The sequence below is a fragment of the Capricornis sumatraensis genome, chromosome 23, assembly GCF_032405125.1.
Source record: "Capricornis sumatraensis isolate serow.1 chromosome 23, serow.2, whole genome shotgun sequence".
Classification (NCBI taxonomy): Eukaryota; Metazoa; Chordata; class Mammalia; order Artiodactyla; family Bovidae; genus Capricornis; species Capricornis sumatraensis.
Window position 1 is genome coordinate 51,680,692 of NC_091091.1, and position 10,812 is coordinate 51,691,503.

Sequence of the window (10,812 nt, forward strand, 5' to 3'; positions counted from 1 at the left end):
CTGATGCTTGGAAGAAAAGCTATGACAAAACTAGATAGAGTATTAAAAAGCAGAGACATCATTTTGCTGATGAAGGTCCATTAGTCAAAGCTATGGTTTTTGCAGTGGTCGTGCACAGATATTAGAGTTGGCCCATAAAGAAGGGTGAGTGCCAAAGAAGTGATGTTTTTGAACTGTGGTGTTGGAAAAGACTCTTGAGAATTCTTTGGACTGCAAGGGGATGAAACCCATCAATCCTAAAGGAGATCAGTCCTGAATATTCATTGGAAGGACTGATGCTAAAGCTGAAGTTCCAATACTTTGGCCACCTGATTCGAAGAGCCAACTCTTCAGAAGAGACCCTGATGCTGGGGAAGATTGAAGGCAGGAGGAGAAGGGGACGACAGAGGATGAGATGGTTGGATGGCATCATCAACTCAATGGACGTGAGTGTGAGGAAACTCCAAGAGATAGTGAAGGACAGGAAGCCTGGCGTGCTGAGGTCCAGGGGTGTCGCAAAGAGTCAGACACCACTGAGTGACTGAACAACAGGGAAGGGTGGGGACACAGTCCTCAGATCCACTCAGACCAACTCAGGTAAGCCTTCAACATACTTGGTCTTTGAGTTAGGAGATTTATTACAAAAGAGCACAAAGAAAGAGGCTGGGATCAGTCACCCTTTGTGACATTTTGGAACCTGGTTCCAGGAGTCCTGATGTCTCTGGTTCACACTCTCAGGCCAGGTGGACCCTGGCTCCAGGATCTGTGAGCTCACCGTGCCTGGAGAAACAAGCTGTTCAGTTCAGTTCAGTCGCTCAGTCGTGTCCAACTCTTTGCGACCCCATGAATCACAGCACGCCAGGCCTCCCTGTCCATCACCAACTCCTGGAGTTCACTCAGACTCACGTCCATCGAGTCCATGACGCCATCCAGCCATCTCATCCTCGGTCGTCCCCTTCTCCTCCTGCCCCCAATCCCTCCCAGCATCAGGGTCTTTTCCAGTGAGTCAACTCTTCACATGAGGTGGCCAAAGTACTGGACTTTCAGCTTTAGCATCATTCCTTCCAAAGAAATCCCAGGGCTGATCTCCTTCAGAATGGACTGGTTGGATCTCCTTGCAGTCCAAGGGACTCTCAAGAGCCTTCTCCAACACCACAGTTCAAAAGCATCAATTCTTCGGCGCTCAGCCTTCTTCACAGTCCAACTCTCACATCCAAAGCTGAATGGGTGGCTAATCTCCGACAGCAATTTAAGTCCATTAACGCTGTTATCAACTGTAGCAGTCAGTCACCTGATTCTGATTAACTGGCGTTCAGGGAGCACAGGTTGAGGTCAGAGGGAACAAGAAAGGGATAAAGTTCGGGGTGGAGAGATTAATCATGAGCTCAGGGAACTCAGCTTTAGGGGGACTCAGTGTCACTGCTAGGAACAACTCTCTAATTAAGTTGATTGTTGCGGGCAGGGCTAGCTTTGTAAGTGCTGCTAATAGTCGACTATCTTTTTGCCTTTTTATACAGTTCATGGGATTCTCACAGCAAGAATACTAGAGTGGTTTGCCATTCCCCCCTCGGGGAGCAGAGGATGAAGTGGTTGGATGGCATCACTGATTCAATGGACACAAGCTTGGGCAAACTCTGGGAGATGGTGAGGGGCCGGGAGGCCTGGCGTGCTGCAGCCCATGGGGTTGCAAAGAGTCAGACACGACTTGGTGAGTGCACAGTAACAGCAGTCACTATGTTGCCTTTAGTGGAGGAATGTTTATGCCCTGGGCTAAAATCCTGGCTCAGCTGTGAGTAGTTCAGGTCTTCCCTGGTGGTTCAGACAGTAAAGAACTGCCTGCCGTGCAGGAGACCCAGGTCAGAAAGATCCCCTGGAGGAGGAAATGGCAACCCACTCCAGTATTCTTGCCTGGGAAATCCCATGGACAGAGGAGCCTGGTGGGCTGCAGTCTGCGGGGTAGCAGAGTCGGACCCGACGGAGCATGCACAGAGTCCTTTCATGTGAGGCGAGGCAATGAGCAGCTCCAAGGGCCAAAGCCCGTCTGCACCATCACAGCGTCCGGGTGAGGACAGCTAAGGTGCGGTGTGGCCCGCAGAGGAGCAGCGATGAGCAGGCAGAGCTGTTATGACTACTCCCTGTGCGGAGAATGAAAGGCCTGGGTCTGCTCTGCGTCTTGAAGGCTTGAGAGCTGCAGCTGCAGGAACCGTAGACCCTGCGCGGGGACGTCTACACGCACAGTCAGCAGTGTGACCCGCAGAGGAGTGCTTTCACTGGAAAAGCTCTCGTGTGATAACTGTGTGACAATATGGGATAGAGTCAGATATTGCTGACATTTCAGGAGTCCTGCAGCTGTGGCTGAGAGCCCAGTGGGCAGGGCGGGCTGGGATGCCCTCTGGCTTCCAGCCATAGTTGGCCCAGCTTGGGGTCAGATCCCCCACCGCCCCCCGCCCCAGTGACAAGGCCTGCAGCATCAGAACACAGGCGGGTGGGGTGCAGGCGGTGCGGGTCCCAGCGTGTGGAGAGATGGGGTGGCAGGGCTGAGCCAGGTCTCAGGAGCGGGCTGAGAGCCGCTCCTAGGGAGGGTCATGGGTGTGACCGACGGGTGGAGGGGGACCCAGTCACCTTGTCAGCACAGCCAGGATCCCTGGCCCCTGACCTGTGTCCAGACACACCCACATGCGGGCCATAAAGCCTGGAGCGGCAAGAGCGCGAGGAGCGGGACCAGGCCTCTGGACACCCGGGCTGCTGGCTGCCTGGGTCGGAAACCGTAGGCCCCCAGAGCACCCTCTGCACCAGGAAGGCGGCCTGACATGAGAAGGTAATGCCCAGCATCCTTAAACCTGGGTCCCCTCCACACCCCGTCTACCCGCGGCTTTCCTGGGCGGTCCCTTGGGTCCAGAGCCCCAGCACAGGGACCAGGCTCGGGGCACCCGTGTCCAGAGCTCGGCTCGGTTCTGGACGGGGGTCCAGGCTCTGTCTGGCTGGCACCCCAGGCTCTGGCTCCTCCTGGGTGTGCTGGGCTTGGGGACAGAGCTCTCCCTCCTGAGTCACCAGAATGGTCGCTGTGCCCAGGGCTCCATCTCCAAAGGCCATCCCTGTGGCTCGGGAGCGAGAGCCCCTGTCCCTTGGGGCCCCTTGGCCCTGAGAAGCACCTGAGAGCCCCTGGAGGCAGGGGGGAGACACCAGTGTCAGAAGAGGCAGGTCTATGGCTGACACAATGGAAACGGGGTTAAGAGGATGAGGTAGGGCTGGAGGCTTGCGGGGTCCTGGGGGGGCGGCAGCTGGGACCCAAGGGCTCATCACCCTGGGAGCTGGGGTTGAGCCCGGGAAGTTCTGAGGCTCCTGCTGGGCGCCCCCCTCCTGTGGGCCCCTCCTCAAGTCAGCTCCCCTGGCCGTCCTGTCCTGGGGGCTCTTCCAGGAATCCCAGCTTGGACACGAGGTGGGCCCATCAGTGACTTGGGGACCTCCTGGTGTTCAGAGCCTCTGCCTAGGGCTCGGCGCCCAGGTCAGGCCAGCTCCCTGCAGACCAGGGCAGGTGCCTGCCCTTTGCCCCCGTGATGTGCCTGGAAACCCCCACCTCGACGTGTTGAGTCACCGGAGGGGCGAAGGTCTCTGTGGGGCTGGAAGAGAAGCTGGGCATCAGGCAGGAAGCCTTGGGTCCCTCCCCAACCACGGCCCCAGGCCTTTTCCGGGAGCGGAACGCTCCCTACACACAGACAGCTGAGCTGTGCTCGGCGGGTGAGATGGTCTGTTTATTGAAGTGAAACCCCACTGGAGTTTCCAGTCTGGGAAACTGGGCAGCATCCAGTCAGCAGACACAAGGAGCTTGAGCAGCACAGAAGTGGAGGCCGTGCCGGGCAGCAACCCGAGCCCGGAACACGCAGCAGCTGTGGGTGGCCGGTGCGGCGGGCTGCTCTCCACCAGGCCTGGAAGGCAGGGGCTGCAGGCCGCCGCCCCCGTGGTGCTGGGCGATCCTGGACTGTCTGGTTCGGATTCTGTCCCGGGAGGGCCCAGACTGCAGTGAGGTCTCAGTTCAGGGCCAGACACGGCTGAAGTGGACACATGCAGCGGCAGCAACTCCACAGGGGCCTAGTGTCCCGAGGTTTAATAACGGCCACAGGGGCCTACTGTCCTGTGGTTTAATAATGTCCACAGGGGCCTAGTGTCCCGAGGTTTAATAACGGCCACAGGGGCCTAGTGTCCTGTGGTTTAATAACGTCCACAGGGGCCTAGTGTCCTGAGGTTTAATAACGTCCACAGGGGCCTAGTGTCCTGTGGTTTAATAACGGCCACAGGGGCCTAGTGTCCTGTGGTTTAATAACGTCCACAGGGGCCTAGTGTCCTGAGGTTTAATAACGTGAGATACCAGGGCATGCACACAGCACACACCTGCACACGTGTGCACCCTAACATGCCTCACGCCCCTGCCGTCAGCCCAGCCCCCTCGAGTGCTCAGGCCAACTCATGTCCCCTGCACCGCCCGTGCCCAGCCTCGGCCATGCTCCCCAGAAGCCCTGCTCGGGCTTGGTCTTTGAGCTCCTCAAGGTCAGGCTGCAGGTGTCCACGCAGAGCACCCCATCTTTCCCGCCCATGTCTCCGGGGCGGAGGGAAGTGCTGTCTGCCTCTGAGGAGCCACAGGGTATAGCCTTGGGGTGCCGTGGGCCCCGGGAGAGGAGCCCTGAGCTCGCACCTCACCCGTCCCTTGGCCCCAGGCCCTGAGTACGCGGTTCCAGAGCTGCAGGCAAGGCCCGTGGGAAACCAGGGCCTGCAGGGTAGGGATCAGGCGTGAGCCTGGCCTGCGTGTCTTGGTCTGTGACGCTAGCTGTGAACCTGAGCAGAACCCGCCCTGGCTTCCCTGGTTGGACTACTGCCGACCAGGCCAGGAGTCCTGCCTGGAGGCCACAGGGCAGGAGCAGCCCGCCCCTCACCTTCCCCTCTGCCCCCAGGCTCCTGCTGCTCGCCAGCCTGATGGCTGTGTTGCTGCTGGAGGCAGGCTCAGCCCGGACCCTCCAGGTACGTGTGGGCTCCTCACCCAGCCGCCCCCGGGGCTGGAGAAAGGCACCAGCGGATGCGACCGCAGGGCCTGTGGGCACTGGGGGCCTCAGCAGGGTCTGCTGGACAAGTCTCGATGACCCCAGGTGAGCCAGGTGGAGGAGGGGGCCTGGTGAGGCGCCCCTGTGCTGTGAAGCCCAGGACCCCTCCATGTGTGGGGTTGTCCAGGGGGCCACGACTGCTGGGACCATGTCCTTCTGCAGCCCCGGGTCCAGGCCACTCCGCCCTACAGCCTGGGAGTGCCCAGGTCAAGGGGGAGACGCAGGAGGGCAGGCACAGCTGTCCCGCAGCTGCTGGGCCCAGTCACTGCAGCGGGTCGCCGTTTCACCGGCTCCCCTGTTCCCATCAGCCCTGCAGGAAGGACAGGCAGAGGGAACTAGCCCCCGTGCTCAGGCCGCAGCCCCTGTGCTGTCCCCAAGTGTCCCCAGAAACCGCAGGGCCTCCAGCCAGAGACCCGGGGCAGGATGGAGCCGGCAGTGCCTCGGGGGCCTCTGTGCGGCCCCTCCCAGCCGCCCCCCACCCCTGCAGCCTCGGAGCGCTGCGCTGCGCCTCACCTGCGGCCTCACTCTCCCAGGTCCATGTCCAGACCAAAGGCAAAGTCGGCGCTGAGCAGGACACACAGGAGTGAGTGCCCCTGGCAGTCCCTCCCGTCCCCCGGGCGCCTTGGTGGAAGGGGGGTCGTGTCCAGCTTTGGGGAGAGGAGGTACGGGAGCCCCTGAGAGCTGACCAACGGCGCAGAGCGCAGGCCTGGGGGGCTGAGCGGTCCCCTCACCGCCCCACCCAGGGGATCCGGCCCCTCAGCCCCCAGCTCCCTAGCACCCTCTAGGCTGGCGCCCGCTGGGCGGCCAAGGCGGCAGATGATGGCCGTGCGGGCCGGGCGGCCAGGCAGGAGGCCACAGCCCTGTCTGCAAGTCCCGGGCTCCGCTGACCTGCCCTGGCCAAGCCCCCGAGCCTCCTCCAGGGTCCACCCACAGGAGGGGCGCGGCGGGGACCCTGGCCTGGGGCTCTGGGCCAGGGACGGGCCTCCTGCTGTGCACGGGATGGGAACCTGCGCTCTGGCTCACAGGGTCTGGGACGCCCGTGCGGTCGAGTCTCCGAAGGACGACCAGCTCATCTGGCTGCTCATGGCACCCAAGCTCATGGCCCCCAGTGAGGAGCAGAAAGGTGGGGGCAGGCACTGCCCGCTGGGCCGGGGGCCATGGGGTCGGCTTGGATGGAAGGATGGCGCCTCGGGAGGGAGATGGAGGCCACAGCCGCTCTGTCTGTCCCCAGGTGCCAAAGCCCTGGCAGAGACCGAGGACGCCCTGGGCCGTGTCCTGGGCCCGAGGGAGGGTCCTGAGCCCGACCGGGACAGCCTGTTCCACGCTGGGCCCGAGGAGGCCCTGGAGGAGGCGAGGCCCTGGGCCCGGGCGCTGCCCTCTCTCCAGGTGCTTCACGGGCCTGAGGAGGACCGAGACCACATCTACCACCCCAGGGAGCCCTGACCACCCCCCGGCCGGAGAGAATAGAGCCTGCAGAGGGGCTGCGTGTCTCAAGACCACCCTAGGGGGCCCTGACCCCGCCCCGGCCGGAGAGAAATAAAGCCTGCAGAGGGGGCTGCGTGTCTCAAGAACAGTGGCCGCGGCGTGCCCGCTGTCTGGGAGAAGGGGGCTGCAGGCTGGCCCCACACACACAGGGTCCCCGCGGTGCAAGCTGAGCCTGGGCCCTGCCCAGCGCCCTCTTGCCTGGCACTAGCTGCTCCCCTGGCCTCCCTGGGCGCTGGGATGGGCGGGGATGGAGCGGCATCGGAAAGCGGGAGGACTGGGAGGAGGGGACCCGGCACTGCTAGCTCAGGGGACCAGGCACGGGCGAGTGGGGCAGACGGGCCCAGGCTCCGCGTCGGCGGCTCAGCAGGCCCGCTGTTGGCCGTGGGCGCAGGTCACTGGAGCGCACTTGGCATCCACACGCAGGTGCAGAGGGCTCTCGCTGTGGCAGTCACGTTCCGGGGTGTAGAGGGGCACACTTGGTACCTGAACCCTCCCCACACCTGGACGGAGCCTGCTCAGGGCTAAGACACACCGAGGTGCCCAGCAGGGGCCTCATGCGCCCTAGAGCCAGCATGTCTCTCCCCCAGTTCCGAGCTCCTCAAGGACCCAAATGGTAGCCTCGCCCCCAGATGCACTGCTCAGCAGCGTACAAGCCTCCCAGCCCCAGACGGGAGCTGTCGTACCACAGCACCAATGAAACCACGGCCTGGCAGTGATCTGCTCAAAGTGAGAAAGGGAAAGTCGTTCAGTCACGGCCGACCCTGCGACCCATGGGCTGACTGTACACTCCATGGGATTCTCCAGGCCAGAATACTGGGGTGGGTAGCCTTTCCCTTCTCCAGGGGATCTTCCCGACCCAGGGATCAAACCCAGGTCTCCTGTATTACAGGTGGATTCTTTACCAGCTGAGCTATCGGGGAAGACCTGCTCAAGGTCCGGTCCTAACTGGGGCGGAGCGGTGCTGGTCCCCACCAGGTGCCTCACCACCCTCCAGCTGAGTACAGGGGCAGTGCCGACTCGGCGCCCTGCTCCTGCCCCAGAATCGCCCAGGCCTCAGGCGGCCCTGAACCTCACACGGCCCCTCCAGATCACGCTGTCAGTAAGGGGACAGCCATCTCCAGGGAGAATACAGGCAATTGGGCACCACTGTCCCGAGGAGGGCAGACCCGGGTCCACACTGAGCACGGCCTTGGGCAGCCCAGGGGGTGTTTGTGGCCAAAGCTGCCTCCAGCCCTGCTGGAGCCTGGTCACCTTGGGCCCTTCCTGCACCGAAGGCCCGGGCGGAGAGGCAGCGGGCGCCAGGGGCCTCAGGGTGAGCAGGGGACACTGGCGGAGGCCGCGGGCTACTCAGCCCCCTGACTGAGATCCTGGGGAGGTCTGTCACCTGAAGCGGCCATGCCCCTTCTCCTTCATGGCAGTCGGGGTGGAGGGCGTCAGAGGAGCCCCACCTGGCTGGCTTCCCCTGCAACCCCCTAAACTCCCAGGGGCATTCGTGCTGCTCAACCGCCTGAGGGTGCCAAGCCCTTTGACTCTGAGCATGGCCACCTCCCTCTGCCCCCAGTCACGAGGCAACGCTTCTGCAGTGACTGTCAGTGGGGGAGGCACCCGGACACGGAGGGGCCAACTGAGGGCAGCCCTCCTGGGAGCCACAGCCTTCTGCCGCGATGCAGTGGCCCTGGGCACAGCACCCCCATCTAGGGACGCAGGCTCTTAGCCAGGCGGTGCCCTCCGACCCGCACCTCCACACACCTGAGCTGCCCCGAGTGGGGTGGCTGTGACCCGCGGTGTCACGGGGCGTCGCTCCCCCGGAGGCTGTGCTCTTCCCCGAGTCTGAGCATTTGGTTGAACCCAAGAGTGGAAGCGACAAACAGATCCAAGGGACTAGGTCTGATAGAGAGAGCGCCCGAAGAGCCGTGGACAGAGGCTCGCGACACTGTGCAGGAGGTGGCGACCAAAACCATCCCCAAGAGAAAGAAACGCAAAAAGGCAAAATGGCTGTCTGAGGAGGCCTCACAAAGAGCTGAGAAAAGAGGAGAAGCGAGAGGAAAAGGAGAAAAGGAAAGATACACCCGTTGGAATGCAGAGTTCCAAAGTACAGCGAGGAGAGATAAGAAAGCCTTCCTCAGCGATCAGTGCAAATAGAGGAAACCAACAGAATGGGAAAGACTAGAGATCTCTTCAAGAAAATCAGAGATACCAAGGGAACATTTCATGCAAAGATGGGCTCAATAAAGGACAGAAATGGTAGGGACCTAACAGAAGCAGAAGATATTAAGAAGAGGTGGCAAGAATACACAGAAGAACTATACAAAAAGGATCTTCATGACCCGGATAATCATGCTGGTGTGATCACTCACCTAGAGCCAGACATCCTGGAATGGGAAGTCAAGTGGGCCTTAGAAAGCATCACTACGAACAAAGCTAGTGGAGGTGATGGAATTCCAGTTGAGCTGTTTCAAATCCTGAAAGATGATGTTGTGAAAGTGCTGCACTCAATATGCCAGCACTTTGGAAAACTCAGCAGTGGCCACAGGACTGGAAAAGGTCAGTGTTCATTCCAATCCCAAAGAAAGGCAATGCCAAGGAATGCTCAAACTACTGCACAATTGCACTCATCTCACATGCTACCAAAGTAATGCTCAAAATGAGCTTCCAACGTACAAGCTGTATTCTGAAAAAGGCAGAGGAACCAGAGATCAAATTGCCAACATCTGTTGGAGCATAGAAAAAGCAAGAGAGTTCCAGGAAAACATCTACTTCTGCTTCATTGACTATGCTAAAGCCTTTGACTGTGGATCACAACTGTGGAAAATTCTTTAAGAGATGTGAATACTAGACTACCTGACCTGCCTCCTGAGAAACCTGTATACAGGTCAGGAAGCAACAGTTAGAACTGGACATGGAACAACAGACTGGCTCAAAATTGGGAAAGGAGTACATCAATGCTGTATATTGTTACCTTGCTTATTTAACTTATATGCAGAGTACATCATGCGAAATGCCAGGCTGGATGAAGCACATTCTGGGGGAAATATCAATGACGTCAGACATGCAGATGACACCACCCTTATGGCAGAAAGTGAAGAGGAGCTAAAGAGCCTCTTGGTGAAGGTGAAAGAGGAGAGTGAAAATGTTGGCTTAAAGCTCAACATTCAAAAAACTAAGATCATGACATCCGGTCCCATCACTTCATGGCAGATACACGGGTAAACAATGGAAACAGTGAGAGACTTTATTTCCTCGGGGTCCCAAATCACTGCAAGTGGTAACTGCAACCATGAAATTAAAAGACACTTGCTCCTTGGCAGAAAAGATATGACCAACCTAGACAGCCTATTAAAAAGCAGAGACATAACTTTGCCAACAGAAGTCTGTCTACTCAGAGCTCTGGTTTTTCCCGTAGTCCTGTATGGATGTGAGAGTTGGAACATAAAGAAGGCTGAGCCTTGAAGAATTGATGCTTTTGAACTGTGGTGTTGGAGAAGACTCTTGTAAGTCCCTTTAACTGCAAGTAGATGAAACCAGTCAATCCTAAAGGAAGTGAGTCCTGAATATTCATTGAAAGGACTGATGGTGAAGCTGAAGCTCCCGTACTTTGGCCACCTGATGCAAAGAACTGACTCATTAGAAAAAACCCTGATGCTGGGAAAGATGGATGGCAGGAGAAGGGGACAACTCGGGAACCACCGAGTCGAGGATGAGATGGTTGGATGGCATCACCGACTCAATGGATGTGAGTTGGAGCAAGCTCCAGATCGTGTAGGACAGGGAAGCCTGGCATCCATGGGGTTGCAAAGAGTGGGACACGACTGAACGAGACCCTTCTGGTGGGCATGGGGGATCCTCAGCAAGAGCCTGTACTAACTGAAAAATGCTGTGATACGGCGATCTGTCATCAGAAACATGTTTGGTCTTCATCCCTAATCCTGGCACAGACGTCCTAAAACCCTTGGGACTTGCTGTGATGAGTGTGACCCTTCACTGTGCGAAAGAGGTGACTCTGGGAAGGTCCCTAAGGATGGGGCCAGTTACCCACCAGGAATCGAGGGTTGGAACTTCCAGCCCCACACCCAGTCCTGAGGGAGGGGAGGGGGCTGGGGGTTGGATCAATCGCCAGTGGCCAGTGCACGTCATGAAGCCTCCAGAGAAAATCAGAGGGCTGGGTCTAGAGAGCTCTAGGGCTGCCTAGCCTGCCGGGAGGTGGGGAGAGTGGCAGCCAGGAGGGCAGGGATGTGCCGCCCCCCAGGACCCACTC

At 59.2% G+C, this 10,812-nt stretch overlaps 1 protein-coding gene and 1 long non-coding RNA gene across 2 annotated transcripts; both read left to right on the plus strand.

The window, feature by feature from the left end:
• Positions 1–2,715: 2,715 nt before the first annotated feature.
• LOC138070373 (uncharacterized) lies at positions 2,716–5,642 on the plus strand. Its single transcript, XR_011144149.1, has 3 exons — positions 2,716–2,797; positions 4,926–4,992; positions 5,606–5,642. It is a non-coding gene; the product is annotated as an uncharacterized lncRNA (long non-coding RNA).
• A 429-nt stretch (positions 5,643–6,071) lies between these two features.
• PRAP1 (proline rich acidic protein 1) lies at positions 6,072–6,515 on the plus strand. Its single transcript, XM_068961385.1, has 2 exons — positions 6,072–6,195; positions 6,304–6,515. Exons 1-2 carry the CDS (start codon positions 6,072–6,074, stop codon positions 6,513–6,515), a joined length of 336 nt encoding a protein of 111 aa, XP_068817486.1.
• Positions 6,516–10,812: the final 4,297 nt, after the last annotated feature.

What these genes read in the sequence shown, in the direction of transcription:
- PRAP1 (XM_068961385.1), top strand. Translation starts at nt 6,072, where the DNA reads ATGGGAACCTGCGCTCTGGCTCACAGGGTCTGGGACGCCCGTGCGGTC. An exon ending in CCCCAGTGAGGAGCAGAAAG is followed by an intron (nt 6,196 to 6,303) that starts GTGGGGGCAGGC and finishes GTCTGTCCCCAG; the next exon opens with GTGCCAAAGCCCTGGCAGAG.